The sequence below is a fragment of the Sceloporus occidentalis genome, unplaced genomic scaffold, assembly GCF_023333645.1.
Source record: "Sceloporus occidentalis isolate IW3139 unplaced genomic scaffold, rSceOcc1.0.p SCAF_1, whole genome shotgun sequence".
NCBI classification, from domain to species: Eukaryota; Metazoa; Chordata; class Lepidosauria; order Squamata; family Phrynosomatidae; genus Sceloporus; species Sceloporus occidentalis.
This window is the reverse complement of record NW_028316981.1, coordinates 169,750,909-169,765,234: the sequence shown is the minus strand read 5'-3', so window position 1 is coordinate 169,765,234 and position 14,326 is coordinate 169,750,909. Positions and strand designations below refer to the sequence as shown.

Sequence of the window (14,326 nt, the reverse complement as noted above, 5' to 3'; positions counted from 1 at the left end):
AATGGTTTTTGTTATTGTGCTGCAGTAAAACTTTAAATTTTAGTTTTGTGTGTCTGCATGTGTGCGCACACACACATGCCATTTAGGATTACCATCCATTAATGACTATGCACAAAGACAACTTTACATGGTTATTGTAGGCCTCTAAGCATGTAGTCTCCAAATCATGAAGATACAGTATACAATTATGGGGCTATGGTCACCAAGTCAGCTGTATCCCTATCCTGAGATTTCAGGGCCAAAACCTAAGTCCAGGTGTTAAGTCTGTGATGTCACACAATCAGGTTCTTGTGAAATCATATGGGAGTGGGTCCTTATGATGTCACAGAGGTGGCCTAGAGCTTCTTCTGGGGTAGTGGAATAGCTGAGACATGCCTTCAAGTTGTTTCTGACTTGTGGCGATCCTAAGGTGTTGAAGCTATCATAGGGTTGCCAATTAGAGCCAAAAAGTGCAACTGCATTGTGTATGAAAGAGAACCTGACCTCCCAGAACGGCTTGGATCACATTTGCAAGATGACAGGACTTCAAGTGCACAGATACCTTCCACATAGACTCCAGACATGCAATGTTATCATGCCCTAACATGTGAGCTCTTATAACACTGTGCATTAGGGCAAGGCTAGCCTTATTTCTAACGTGGGATAGTGATGTGTGGGTGTTAAGAATCCTCCAGAACAACTGCTACCAGCACTAATGCAGGCTGAGCAATCAGGTTTGTCAAGTATTACTGCTCTCACAGCTTTCTCCATGTTACAGACATACTGAACAGACATACTTCCAACACAGGCAGTAGAATTTAGCTGCCTGCTACTGCAAAAACACAAAGCTACCCCAGATTTTGTTCTGAAGCTGTGGTTGGAGTGAGGGAGCATATTTTGAAGAGACAGGCCTGAATCTTCTGCTTTGGTCAGGCCCCACCTGGAATACTGTGTCCAGTTCTGGGCACCACAATTCAAAAAGGATGTTGAGAAACTGGAGCGTGTCCAAAGGAGGGTGACTAAAATTGTGAAGGGTCTGGAAACCATGCCCTATGAGGAACAACTTAGGGAGCTGGGGATATTTAGCCTGGAGAAGAGAAAGCTAAATGGTGATATGATAGCCTTGTTTAAATATTTGAAGGGATGTCATATTGAGGAGGGAGCAAGCTTGTTTTCTGCTGCTCCAGAGAACAGGACCCAGAACAATGGATGCAAGCTACACGAAAGAGATTCCACCTCAACATTAGGAGGAACTTCCTGACAGTAAGGGCTGTTCAACAGTGGAACAAACTCCCTCAGAAAGTGGTAGAGTCTCCTTCCTTAGAGGTCTTTAAACAGAGGCTGGATGACGATCTGTCGGGGATTCTTTGATTTAATTTCCTGCATGGCAGGGGGGGTTGGCCTGGATGGCCCTTGTGGTCTTTTCTAACTCCTTGATTCTATGTTACGGCAAGCACCATTTTGGAAAATGTATTTCCCTCCTATGTATGAAAGGACAATGAGGCCAGCATACTTATGGTTTTTAATAAGTAACTCCCTCCCCCTCAGTTAAACTGCCCAATTAATTCTTGGTACATCTTTAACAGATCAAACTATATCTGTTTCTCAAAAATGTAACCCCCCCCCCCCAGATGTTACCATATTGTGTGGGATCATTGTTATGCTCAGCTTGGGAATTCTGCAGCAACAGTTAGCTGACCATTGTTGAAAACAAAATTCTGGCTTAGAAAAAACTTTGATCCAATACCATTATGCATAAAGAACCTGTCTTATTCTATAGTGGTGTGAGCAACATGTAATCCCAAAGTGCATTTTCACAGCCCTCCCAAAACTACACCATTGAAATTTGGCAACAAATCACTGTATGTCATTGAAGCTGGCAGAATACGTCCTCATTCTCATAAGTCTTCCTGGTTTGACACAGAATTTCAGTGGCAGGCCAGTATTAGAGAAGGTGTGGCCAAGAGCAGTGCAGTGTGAAATTAGCTTCTTCTGGCCCACTGAAGTTTCCCAACCTTCAGTGTTGCAGTTGTGGATTTCCTGAATCAGCAGAGTTCAATTAGATGAACTTTGAGGTCCCTTCCAAATCTATCGTTCCTGTAAGCAGACGCTATGTTATAAACTCAGTTGTACTATGAGGGGATAATGTGCCTTATGCTCTTCACTAAAAACTCCTTGTATCTCTAGCTTTTCTAGTTTCAGTGTATACTTAGAACATTTTATCCTGCCTTTCCAAGTATTCAAAGTGATTAACAAATCCAGCACTAAAAGGAGACATTCTTCCTTTCCTCTTCTATGCAAATCAGAGGGTGGGCAACTTGTGGTCTTCCAAATATTGCTGGAACTACAATCCTATCACCCCTCACCACTGGTTATGCTGGTAAAACCTGATAGGATGTGAAGTTTAATATTTGGAGGGTGACAAATCCCTATTCCTGCTGTACCTGGAATCAGATATTCTAGAGGGAATTCTGGTGAATGTCTGTTTTTTCTGATTCCATGTTTCCAAGGTGTTCCCCCTTCCCTCTATTTGTATAGAATTGCATAGAAGAGGAAAAGAAGAAAGTGTCCCTTTGGTCTTGGATTTGTTAACCATTTTGAAAACAGATGCCAATCGTTATTGTAAAAAGTTAAAATATAAGTCATAAAATCCTGACACCTGACATTCCAGTAGAGTAACATACTGATGTTTGCATCTTAGAATCAAAATATTACAGCAATGACATACTTGCCAAGATCATACATCTCCAGAATTAATGCTGAGTCAGGAGAGAAGTGTTACATGTATATTTTTATTGTAAAAGAGCAGGAGGTTCAACAACATAGAATTTGGCTGACAAGGTGATATAGTTCAATACTGACAGTGGATGATCAATTAAACAACCTTCCTGTTCATTTTTTTAAAAAGAGGGCTGTGTCCTTTCAACCCATTACCTGCCACCATCTATCCAGGATGAAGTGGTAGAAAGCAGCCCCCTACTTCCCAAGTTCTGCTATTAGAGGTCAAGATGTCTCAAAAAGTCAGTCAGCTCCAAGTTGCAGAAAAGAAAAATATGCTTGCCACAGACTGAATCAAACTGATGTGGGCTGTCTTTATTCTGCATCCCCATTCTTGTGCCAAAAAGACATACAGGGCTCAGCAGGGTTCTCTTTGCAGAGTCCTTGACTATATACAGTTCCAGTGCTATGATGTGTATGGATAGCTGGATAGAGCCAGAGCATCACTCCCCAACACATCCCATCAGAGCTCAGGAGAAGGGCTCTCAGTCTGACCTGATGGACTGGGCAACCGGAGCTCTGTGTTGTTACGGACCACAGTGAAGAGGCTTACAACTGCCAAGAGGGCCATTACCATCATGACGGAGCAGATGGTGAACATGTTCCTGGTGCCTGTCTTGTAGTCACTGTCATGGAGAATGAGCAGGCCCAGGCAGGCCAGCAGGTTCAGTGGAACACGGAACCAGTGCATGACGCCTGCCTGGTCCTTCTCAGGGATCACCTTCTGCCGAAGGAAACCCATCGAAGGGAAGTAGAGCCCACAGGAGAGTTCAATGAGCAGGAAGGCCAAGAAGGATTCAGAAGGGTTCTCTTGCCCAGGGTTGGTAGAGAAAGTCAACATAAAGAGGGAGAAGAAAACCATCAGGACTGAAAGGGAAAGGATGTGCATGGGCTGGAGGTGATACCTCTTGGAGGTTGCAACACGATAGAGTGATGAACCCACCATGCTAGCTGCCATGAAACTGGAGAAGACAATGCCCAGAGGTGGGTTGTAGGGATCCAGGACAGGAGTCCAGAGGAAGATGAAGATGTAGATGACACTTTCAAACAAGGCCTGGATGGTACCCAGGAGTAGAACACGGCGGTCAGAGAGGAGGCACTTCAAGCCATCTGTACAAGTCCTCGACAGGGCCCTCTTCTTGCCATAATTTTCATCCCAGTTCTTCATAGCCAGAACACCAGCCAGCATGAGGAAGGGAATGGAGACCATGAAGGGGGCCACAGGGCCCAAGCCTAGCCATTCGGCAAAGACATTGGCTACCACTCCAGCTCCAATAGCGATGATGCTGTTCCAGAAAGCTGCCTTGGAAAAGGTGGCTGGGATCCACTCGGCTGGGAAGTCATGGTGCTCCACATGCTCATGCATGTACCATGCCTCAAAGGCAGAGAACAAAAGGGCAGTGGAGAGGCCACCTAATATCCTTCCTACAATGAGCACAAAATAATCCCAGGAGAGTTTAGTGAGGCAACAGATGGAGTAGGTCAAAGAGAAGAGGATGCAAGATTTCTTACGACCCAAGCGATCCACCAAGGAAGTGGAGACTAGCCCAAACAGCACACTTGAGGCAAAGCCACAGACATAGATGATGGCAATCTGGGCTTCCAAGAAGTGATAGTGCTGGTAGAGTTTGTAAAGATATGGCCCTTGTAACCAATCAGCTGCAAGAGCCAAGAAGTAGACCTGGTAATAGTCTAGCTGGAACCGCAAGAAGGCTGGGTTGGAGCAAGACCTGCCAGTGAGCTTGGAGCGGCAGGCAGAAAACTCTAAGCTGATGCATATCACCAGGAGGAAAGCAAAAGCGACATAGGCAGCAATCAGCATGGTGCTTCAAATCATCATGCGCATCTCCTGAGATCAACTCCCAACGTACCTGAAAGAGATGAGTATGTGAGACATAGAGTAGACTTTCCCAAATGTCATGCACTCCCCCCCAAGGTTTTCCCCTGGCCACTTAATGGCTTGTGCATGCTTGCTTTTGTTACCCTCATATAGACACCCCAATTCTGAAAATAAGAACCTATCCACATTCAATAATTGTTTATTACAGGCTTTCTGCCTGATTACCTGCAAAAATAAAGAACCACATCTAGAAAGGAAATATTTTAAAAATTGGGAATGAGCAGAATCACTCTTCTTTAACAGCATGGTGTTCTACATATTTATGCTGCATTTGTAGTGAGTTGTTTTATTATACTTTTTATTTTATTTTAATTGTTCTTAGCCACCCTAAATAGTATGTATATATCAGAACAGCTACATGCAGAAATAAATATTTATGTTTATAATAAGCAGTTGTGAAAGCTATCATTTACCTGCAACTGCTAAGCAGAACCTCTTATACAAAACAATAAAGCTCTGAGCACCAAGTGCTGAAGGCATAACTTAATGAGAGAGTACACACTTAGCATGCAGAAGGTCCCACATTCAATCTGGTGTCCCTAAACAAAGGTGGAAAGTGCTTGAAACCCTAAAGGGTTGCAACCAGAGTTGATAGTATTGGCCTAAATGGATAAAAGTTCTAACTCTGTATAACAGCTTCTATTCTATATTCTCTTCTTTTCTAAAGCTCTGTTTATGAGCTTCTCATAGGGACCTGGCTGGTTGTGCTTAGAAAGAGAAGGCTGGAGTGGATAACCTTTGGCAGTCCTTATTTTTACAAGTGATTAACAGTATGTATGGACATATAATACCAGTTTTAAAAAGCCACTCAACTACTACCACCAGCTAGTTAACATACATGGGTTCATTTAAAAGGATATTTTACCTTCAGTGTCATCTTGAAAGGTTTTTAAGTGTGATAGTCCTCTTCCTTTGCTCCACAGAGCAAAACATTGGGTAACTGCTTTCATTGCATTGCTTACTATCATCTGGTATTCTCCTGTAGCCATTTACAGTACATTTACTTTCCATCTTAACCTTCCTGGAGCAGACTAGTGTTCATGATGATAAAGGAAAGTTTTCTGAAATGTTTTTACAGATTGCTGTAGAATAAGCAGACTGTAAAAACATTTAAGATAATAATAATAATAATAATAATAATAATAATAATAATAATAATGCCCACCCAATCACAGGTTACAGCAATAAAAATATAGAGAATAAAATAAAATAAAATAAAATAAGAGTGATGTGAGTTACAGAAATTCACAGTTAGGCCTAATGGAATTGGGCCTGTCTGTTTCACTCCCTCCCAGGTCTGATGATGACAGTTGGGACGGAGGGAGGGCTCTTCTTCTTGAGGCAAGAATATAATTTTTATTAATTTTAATTTATTTCTTCTCATTAATTTAAAGGCCTTTCCTTCATCAGGAAAACTAAGGCCTGTTACAGACTGCCAAAATAAAGCTGCTTCAGGTCTCTTTGGAGGTATGCTGTTTAAATGATGCATGCATCCTAAGAATCCGGAAGCTGCACCAAAGCTGCACTCCAGTGCTTAGGAATGGAGTGTGGCTTTGGCGCGACCTCCGGACTCTTAAGACCCATGCATCATTTAAATAGCATACCTCCAAAGAGACCCAAAGCAGCTTTATTTTGGCAGTCTGTAACAGGCCTAAGATTTTTCAGGCCATCCAACTTCATTCATACAACACACTCTAATGTCAGATAGAAAAACATTCACTCCCTTCTCCCCAATCAGTGTTTCTATCAGTACAACCACAGTAAGGCCTAATGAAATGTGCTGTACTTCTTGAAATACAACATCTGTCTTTTGGAGGCTGCAAGGTGACGTTTCAGGAGAATCAAATGTATAGGAATCTTTTCAATTGTGCGGATGTTAAACTGCTGTGTAAAATTGACCACTGTGACAATTTAGCCCAGGCTATGTTGTTTTTGTTGCATGCCTTCAAGTAATTTCTGACTTATGATGGCCCTAAGGTGAACTTATCATGGAGTTTTCTTGGCAAGATTTGTTCGGAGGTTTGTCACTGCTTTCCCCTAAGGTTGAGAGTGTAAAACTTGCCTAAGGTTACCCAGTGGGTTTCCTTTGCTGGGTAGGGATTTGAACCGTGGTGTCCCAGAATCTTAGTCCAAAACTCACATCTCTACACCACCCTGGCTCTCTTGGAAATCTGAGAGAAAATCTGGAAAGAAGCAGAAAAGAAAAGTCAAGGTTATTGTGGAGAAATGTTGTGTGATCTAGAGGTTACTAGAGGATGTTAGGTTTAAATGCTTCTTATGCTGCCTTATCACATGAGCAGTGAAAAACAAGATCTACAAGTTGAACTAGCCCCGCTTCTTCCACCACCAGCTTGGGGGGAATCAATAGCAATATTTTTCTGGACAGCAATCTCTCTTTAGGACACTTTCTGAGCCTACAGTTAGCATGTCTCAAAACCCAGGAAGAAGAAGCCATTAACAAAAATTCACACAGTCAACGTGATATTGCACTAATCCTGAATTACATTTCCACACAACCCTCTTTACAACCTGAACGCTCAGTGTTTGGCTCTTACATGCACCTGAGTCAGACCCCTTACCTAGTCAACAAACCAGCTTAATAATATACAAGTTTTTATAAGGAAAACCAGCAAGGGCTGTTTAAACTCAGAGTTAAGAACAGGATTGGAAATATTATTCCCACATACAATCCTGTTGTTCAACACCATTCACATTTCAAAGTCATAATCAGTTATCACTGACATCCAAAAATGATATCTTTACAGATCCAATACCTATTATATCCAGGTTTTAAAGTTACATTAAACTGTTTATCGGCTTCATGAACTCTCTAGCCCACTGTACATTAGGAGATAAGTGCTGAAACATATGTTAGTGTCAAATCTGTTGGCTTTGAACAGATCGTATTTTTGCTTCACTTCAATTTTAAAACAGGAACAGTCACCTAATTTATATGAATTTTAAGAAGGTGGAGGAGACAAAGGCATTTTCCTATTGTGACCAGCTGGTTACTCCCATATAGACTCATTAAAACAGTTGCTGCATAGTAAACCAACATGTAAGTAAATCCCACTGAGTCGCTCTACTTTGGTTATGACTAACAATATCCAGGAACCCAGTATGTCCTTTCCACCTCTGTGCCCCATTTCTCAAAGACTCTGTCCCCTCAGCTCCCTCACCCTTGCCCTAAAAACTCATTTGGCTGCGCCCGGTTTCTACCAAGCTAGAACCTGAAATACCCTAAAAGGCACCAGATCCCATCTGATCTTTGAAGCTGAGCAGCATCAGCCTTGGTTAGAACTTGGATGAGAAACCACCAGTGAATACCAAGCACTGTAGGCTACACCTCAGAGGAAGGAAGTGGCAATAGCACCCCTGAGGATTTCTTGCGTAAGAAAACCCTGTTAAATTCATGAGGTTGCCACTCTCTCTCACACACTGCTAAATTGACTTTGACTTAAATACCCTAAAGGCACAATGGATATTAGAAGTTAAGCAGGATCAGCCCTGGTTAGAATTTGGGATGGGAGACTACCAAGTAATAGCATGATCCTGTAGACACCCTTCACTTGGGAGTAAACTTTCTTGAGAACTAAATAGCCCAAAGGTACTAGATCCTGTCTGATCACAGAAGCTAAGCAGAGTCAACCCTGGTTAGTACTTGGATGGGAGACCGCCAACAATGTTATTTATGCAATCTATATGAAAGTGTGATTTGTAATTAACGTAATTTTTACTGTCTTGTACTGTGACATGTGTCACATAACTGTTGTATTGTAAACCGCTTTGATCTACAGGAAAGGCGGTATATAAATAAAGTTTTTTTATTATTATTATTTATTATTATTATTAACAAATAACAGGCGCTGCACGCTGTATTTCAGAGGCAGGAACTGGTAGAACCACTTGAGTATTCCTTGCCTGAGAAAACCCTACGAAATTCAAGGAGGTGCCTTAAGGGGACTTGAAGGCACATTCCCTCACACACATCTAAGCCAGCCTAAATGCCCTAAAACAGCCCAGATCCTGTCTAAACCTGAAAGCTAAACAATGTCAGCCCTGCTTAGTATGTAAAGAGACCTTGTCGCACCTTTGAGACTAACTGAAAGACAGGAGTTGGCAGCATGATCCTCCCTAGACTTAAGTCTACTTCCTCAACCAAATGCATCTGAGAAAGTAGACTTGAGTCTACTAAAGCTCAGGATGCCAACTTCTTTCTTTCAGTGAGTCTCAAAGGTGCTACAAGATCTCTCTACATTATTATTATATCCAAATGCACCTGAGGAAGTAGACTGAGGTCTACAAAAGCTCATGCTGCCAACTAAGTATAGTATAGAATGTACTTGCTATAATAGTAGTAATACCAAATGCATCTGAGTAAGCAGACTGACGTCTTTCTTTCAGTGGGTCTCAAAGGTGCTACAAGACCTCTCTCCATGCCGACTCTATATCTCTGAATCCGACCAGCCCTGGTTAGTTCTTGGATGTAGGCCACATCTCAGAGGAAGGAACTGGGGCAAAAGCCACCTCTGGGGAGTCCTTGCCACATAAGAAAACCCTGTGGAATCATGAGGCCTGGGTGTCTGCTGCACTAGTCTCTGGAGAGACCAGGGTTGGGTTCCTTGCTCAGCCATGGGAACCCACTGGGAGACCTTGGGCAATAAGTCACACTCTCTCAGCCTCAGAGGAAGGCAAAGGCAAAACCCTCTCTGAAGAAACGTGCCAAGAAACCCCCATGATAGGCTTGCCTTAGGGTCAGCCTAAGTCAGGAAGGCACGCAACAAGAAGGCATAAGTCAACAAGGGAAGACACACAGACACAACCCTGAGTGTGCTTTCGCAAGAGCTCCCTAAACCCAGGCACAGCCCTCCCTGGCCGCCGCCGCCGCCGCCGCCGCCGCCGCCGCCTCCCTCCCGCTTCTGCAGCCCATCCTCTCCTCTCCTCTCGGGACCAACCTTCTCAGGACCACTCTCTCTGCCCTCCTCCCACTCACGCTCCACATCCAGCACTGCCGCCTCGCTTCCGGTTCCGCCTGGCTAGGTTTCCCAGCCTGAGAGAGGAACGCCACCATGCCGCCCGTCACGTGACGCCGAGGTTCCCTCCTTCTGCCGCCGTCACGTGACGCACGCCGGGGCTCTGACAGACACAAGCGCTCACTATGACCGCTCTGGCTGCCTGCCTCCTTCCCGTTGCATTCTGGGTTTCGTAGTTCAGCGAGGCCTGAGGCCTCTCTGGCTGAGCATTCTAAACGCATCTCCTTTAAAACTGCAAATCCCAAAATGCAACAAGAGGAGGCAGCCAAAGCAATAAAATAAAATGTATTTAAAACATAGCAATCTATTTTAATATTAATATTAAAACTATTGCCCTTGAGATCCAGTATGTCTCCCAACTCGACTCCTCCTACTTGTCTTCCTACACACAGCATCAAAATGCTTGAGGTTAATAGATTAAGAAGACATGAATGGAGTGGGGAAGACACTAGAGGGGAATGCTGTGCATGTGTCAAAGAGGCCACTTCAGTTCTGGTACTGAAAAATACATGGACTAAATGTGTGCCCAGAGGCACCTTCTGCGGCATTATGTCTGCCTGCTTGACTATATACCCCCAATATTTTGCAGGTGAAAGCCGGGAAACAAGCTGTGACCAAGCCACATCAGAGTGTGGTCAAGATGGCAAACCTTTTTAGCGAGGGAACAACACAAACTAGGAGAAGCTGCAGCAGTTTGCTTTTCTCTCAGCCTGTTGGGAATGGCAAGGTTTTGCCCCCTCCTTTCAGTCAATGGAGTGTGAACTACTTGCGCCCTTTGAATTCACTTTGCACCAATTGAAGCAAGCGAAGGACAAGGAAGGAAAGTGGGAGAAGGAGAGAGACACTGAGACATGGACAGCAGAGGATTAATCGGGGCTGTCCCTGTCAAATCAGGGCATTTGGGGGGTATGTTGGAGTCACTATTTTCCACCCGTTTTCAGCTGATGGTTCTCAGTGTTCAAAACACAGCTTAGACCCCACAGGCCTGCAATCTCTAGTACACTTCTGGCGGTATGGTCAAGTAGGCAGGCATAACACATGGAAGAGATTATCCTTCAGTTCCACATGCCCTCCAACCAGTGGTGTCATTAGGGGAGTGCAGGGAGTTCAGACCGCACCAGGTGACACTCTCAAATAGGGTGACACCACTGCTCCTCAAACGTCTGCCTTTGGGCAGAAATCAGCTGTTGCATTCACCTGTGTCCCTTTAAAATGCTGAAGAGATAGTGTGACTGGGGTGAGACTCTGGGAGGAGAAAGGAGAGAAAGAACAACTTTCTTTAAAAACATCACATTTTACCAAATGTTCACTTCAACCACATGGGAGTATGTATACGTAAATGCATTTAGGCTGTGCATATGATACTGTAATTTGAAGTTATAATTTTTATATACATACCCAACTCCTTTCCAGGCAAGCATTATCTGAAGATGCCAGCCACAGATGCTGGGGAAACGTCAGGAAGAAACTCTTCTAGAACATGGCCACAGAGCCCAAAAAACCCACCAAAAAACCCTATGGATACCAGCTATGAAAGCCTTCGACTCCACATTATAATTTTAATTTTGCTAGTTGTTTATGTAAGATCTACTGTATTACCATTACATTCAGTATTATACAGGAATTCCAATTAATTAGTAACATTAGTACACAAATCATTACTAAAAATTCTGTATGGTGTTGTATGAGAGGAGGTCAGTGGTGGTGGGGTGACACTATGAGTTACTACACTGCAGGATCTCAAACTTAGTGTGCCTACACTGCCTCCAGCTGTCCTGATTTGTCAGGGACAGTCCAGATTAAGCCTTTGTTACTCTGCTTTCCAGCTGCTTTTAAAATAACCCAGTTCCTCTCTCATCCTACTTTCCCCTTTTTGTCCTTTGCTTATTTCAGTTGCTGCAAACTCAGCTCCAAGTGCAAAAGCAGTTTGCACTCAACTAACTCAGCAGGGGGAGAGAAGAGGAGGTGAAGGAATTTTGCACTTTTCATTACATTCAGGCAAAAGCAAACTGTTACATTTTCTCCTAGCTTGTCTGTTCTTCCTCAGTAGTAAGTTTTCCCCATCTTGACCATACACTGATGTTGCTTGGCCACATGTGCCCCAGTTTTCATCTGTAAAATGTTATGGGGTATGTAACTTTGCCCCAAGATGACTGGAAGATTTACAACATAGCCATTTAGTGTTAGAAAAATTATTTTAAATATGCAGATGCTTCCATACTTTTATGTACATTTGATATTCCTGTCACTTGGAGTTCGGTTGAAGGTCAATGTGTTTTGATCCTAGGTGCCGTTCTACCAAAGACCTGAAAGATCAGCATGCACCATCTATATTCAGTACTCTGAAGGTAGCACTGCTTTTTCTACAGTTGAATGTGAGTCATACAGGCACTAACATTGATTAAGCATCCTTTTTGGACATACGCTTACATATGAATATCTATGTCTAAACCATGAGTATGTCATCTGTTCATCCTCTTCAACCCCCCCTCCCTGCTCCAAACCTGTATATGTAATTAAAATTAAATCCCCTTCACCACCACCACTTCCTCCTCACTGCCTATAAGCCACTTAAGGCTTTGAGAATTAATACCAGCACTTTGAATTGAGCCCAGGAAACAAATTGAAAACTGGTGCAGGTTATGAAACATTGTCTTAATTTTGCACATAGCACTGGCAGGTCACAGTTTCCAGTCTCACTGTCCTGTTCTGGATTGGCCGAAGTTTCTAGATATTTTTCAAAGGTAGCAGTAAAAACTAAAATACATCGCAAGAATCCAAAGCATAAGTTGGTATAGTTTTGTGTTTTCTTTATCTTTTCATTGTGTGACATTATTCTAATATAGTTCAATAGAAATATGCAATGGAATAATAGAATATCTTCAATAGTACAAGACTTTTGTATGAAGTCTTTATATGCTCTGATGTCACATTACCTGGTTGTACAATGTACCTGACAAATATGCTAATACAGAGTATTTTAATTGTGAAGTTTTGAATTTATACAAGGAATTTGTACAACCCCTTTTTCAATCTCAATCTCAACCTTCTTTATCTATTTTTATCTGTTTGCTGCAGCCTCTGGATATTTTCCCAGTACAATTCAAAAAAGTTGAAGTAGTCTACTAAAGACTGTTAGTAGAAGCCAACCAAATCTAGTTTGCGTATTTTGGGAAGCAAGAGGTGCCTGATGAAAGCTCTTCAGGCATTTATTCATGTAGGTCTGTGTGACGTTCAGCCTATCCCTCTGCTGCCACCACCTGTGCGGACTTCCATTTATCCCAACCATTACCACCAACTGTGAGGGCTTTTCCTTTGCCACCAATGTGAGGATCTTCTCCTGTCCCACTCCTCCGGCCAGTGCTAAAAACTGTGGGGACTTTCTAGAGTCCCTTGTTGTTCCTCTATGAAATTTTGTTTATTTTCTATTCCTATTGGACACCACTACTCTTTATTAACTGCTGCCAACACAACGTTGTGCCTGTACTCATGCTTTTGAACACGTAGCATTCCTGATGGCAAAGGTAGAGCCTTCTTAGTGGCTGCCTTGAGTTCCTATATTGGGAGAAAGGCGGGATATAAGTAAATATAAAAATAATAATAATAATACATATTGGCGGGTTGGCAATCCACGGCTTTGACCACTTGTGGATTGGCATGGCCCGTATTATTCACTTGCAGCAATGTTTGCGTGGATGCATCAGTATGTCTGTGCACACATTGCCATCATTGAATAATATGAGGCACTATCTTTGAAGGCCCCCAGAACCGAAGCCCTGTAGATGGGAAGGGTCCATTGTATAATACAAAAATAATAATTTATTGAACAGAATTTGAAAATTACATCACAGTTTACTTATTTAGAAGATCTAAATCATCTCTTTCACTCTCTCTCACACTCATGTCCTAACTAACTCTGAACTTGACTCTAACTCTCCTAACTACTCAGACTCCTAAACTCTATTTTCCTAACTCCAAAACTTCTTATTCCTGACCAACAGTCAAACACCAGCCTTTTCAAAATCTCCTCAGACATTCCACCAACTACCATTCACTCCCCACATTTCATTATCTCACATTAGATCTTCCCTCCAGATCCTTGCTTTCTAACATCTAATACATAGTGCAAGCATACATGCATACTTATTACTTTAATATGTACTAAGTGAACATTTCCTCCTGAAAAGTCCAGAATGGAACAGTCTGTTGCACAGTTTGCATATCTGTAAGAATATCTGGTTGCATAATTCTTTTTGGTGTTTCCCCATAAAATCTGAAGACAGGGCCTGTGAAATATCATATTCAAGGGTGCCCCTCTGTCTCCTGTATATAGTCTGACTTGTAGTACTTACTACAGTTCCTCATTTATTGGTCCCTTTTGTCTTGTTAATATTTAAAAAAATAACCAGTGTTATTTTGGAGCCTCTGAATGGCAACATAATGTGTTCAGTAGAGACTGTGAGGTGAATGATGTTTTTTGCAGTACAAAAGGTATGGAGTCTATGAAACAATCCAGTCCAGAGTTATAGCCACCTGGCAAAAGACATGCAGAATTATACCAATGCATTATTTGGATGTGTACTAGGAAAATGATAGTTTTGTGTTGATGCACTAATATCATTGTAAGTATGCTGTG

General features: G+C 42.5%; 1 protein-coding gene across 3 annotated transcripts; it reads right to left on the bottom strand.

The window, feature by feature from the left end:
* Nucleotides 1–2,751: 2,751 nt before the first annotated feature.
* Nucleotides 2,752–9,712, bottom strand: SLC61A1 (solute carrier family 61 member 1). Of its 3 annotated transcripts, none has more exons than XM_089509123.1 (3): nucleotides 9,613–9,712; nucleotides 6,720–6,840; nucleotides 2,752–4,628 (listed from the first exon to the last, which is right to left on the bottom strand). In XM_089509123.1, the coding sequence occupies exon 3, from the start codon at nucleotides 4,577–4,579 to the stop codon at nucleotides 3,221–3,223; it is 1,359 nt and encodes a 452-aa protein (XP_089365249.1). In that variant the 5' UTR covers nucleotides 4,580–4,628; nucleotides 6,720–6,840; nucleotides 9,613–9,712; the 3' UTR covers nucleotides 2,752–3,220. The 3 variants fall into 3 exon arrangements, with proteins under 3 accessions (XP_089365249.1, XP_089365258.1, XP_089365267.1); XM_089509132.1 differs by having other exon boundaries at nucleotides 9,651–9,673; XM_089509141.1 differs by lacking the exon at nucleotides 6,720–6,840.
* Nucleotides 9,713–14,326: the final 4,614 nt, after the last annotated feature.

What these genes read in the sequence shown, in the direction of transcription:
- SLC61A1 (XM_089509123.1), bottom strand. Translation starts at nt 4,579, where the DNA reads ATGCTGATTGCTGCCTATGTCGCTTTTGCTTTCCTCCTGGTGATATGC.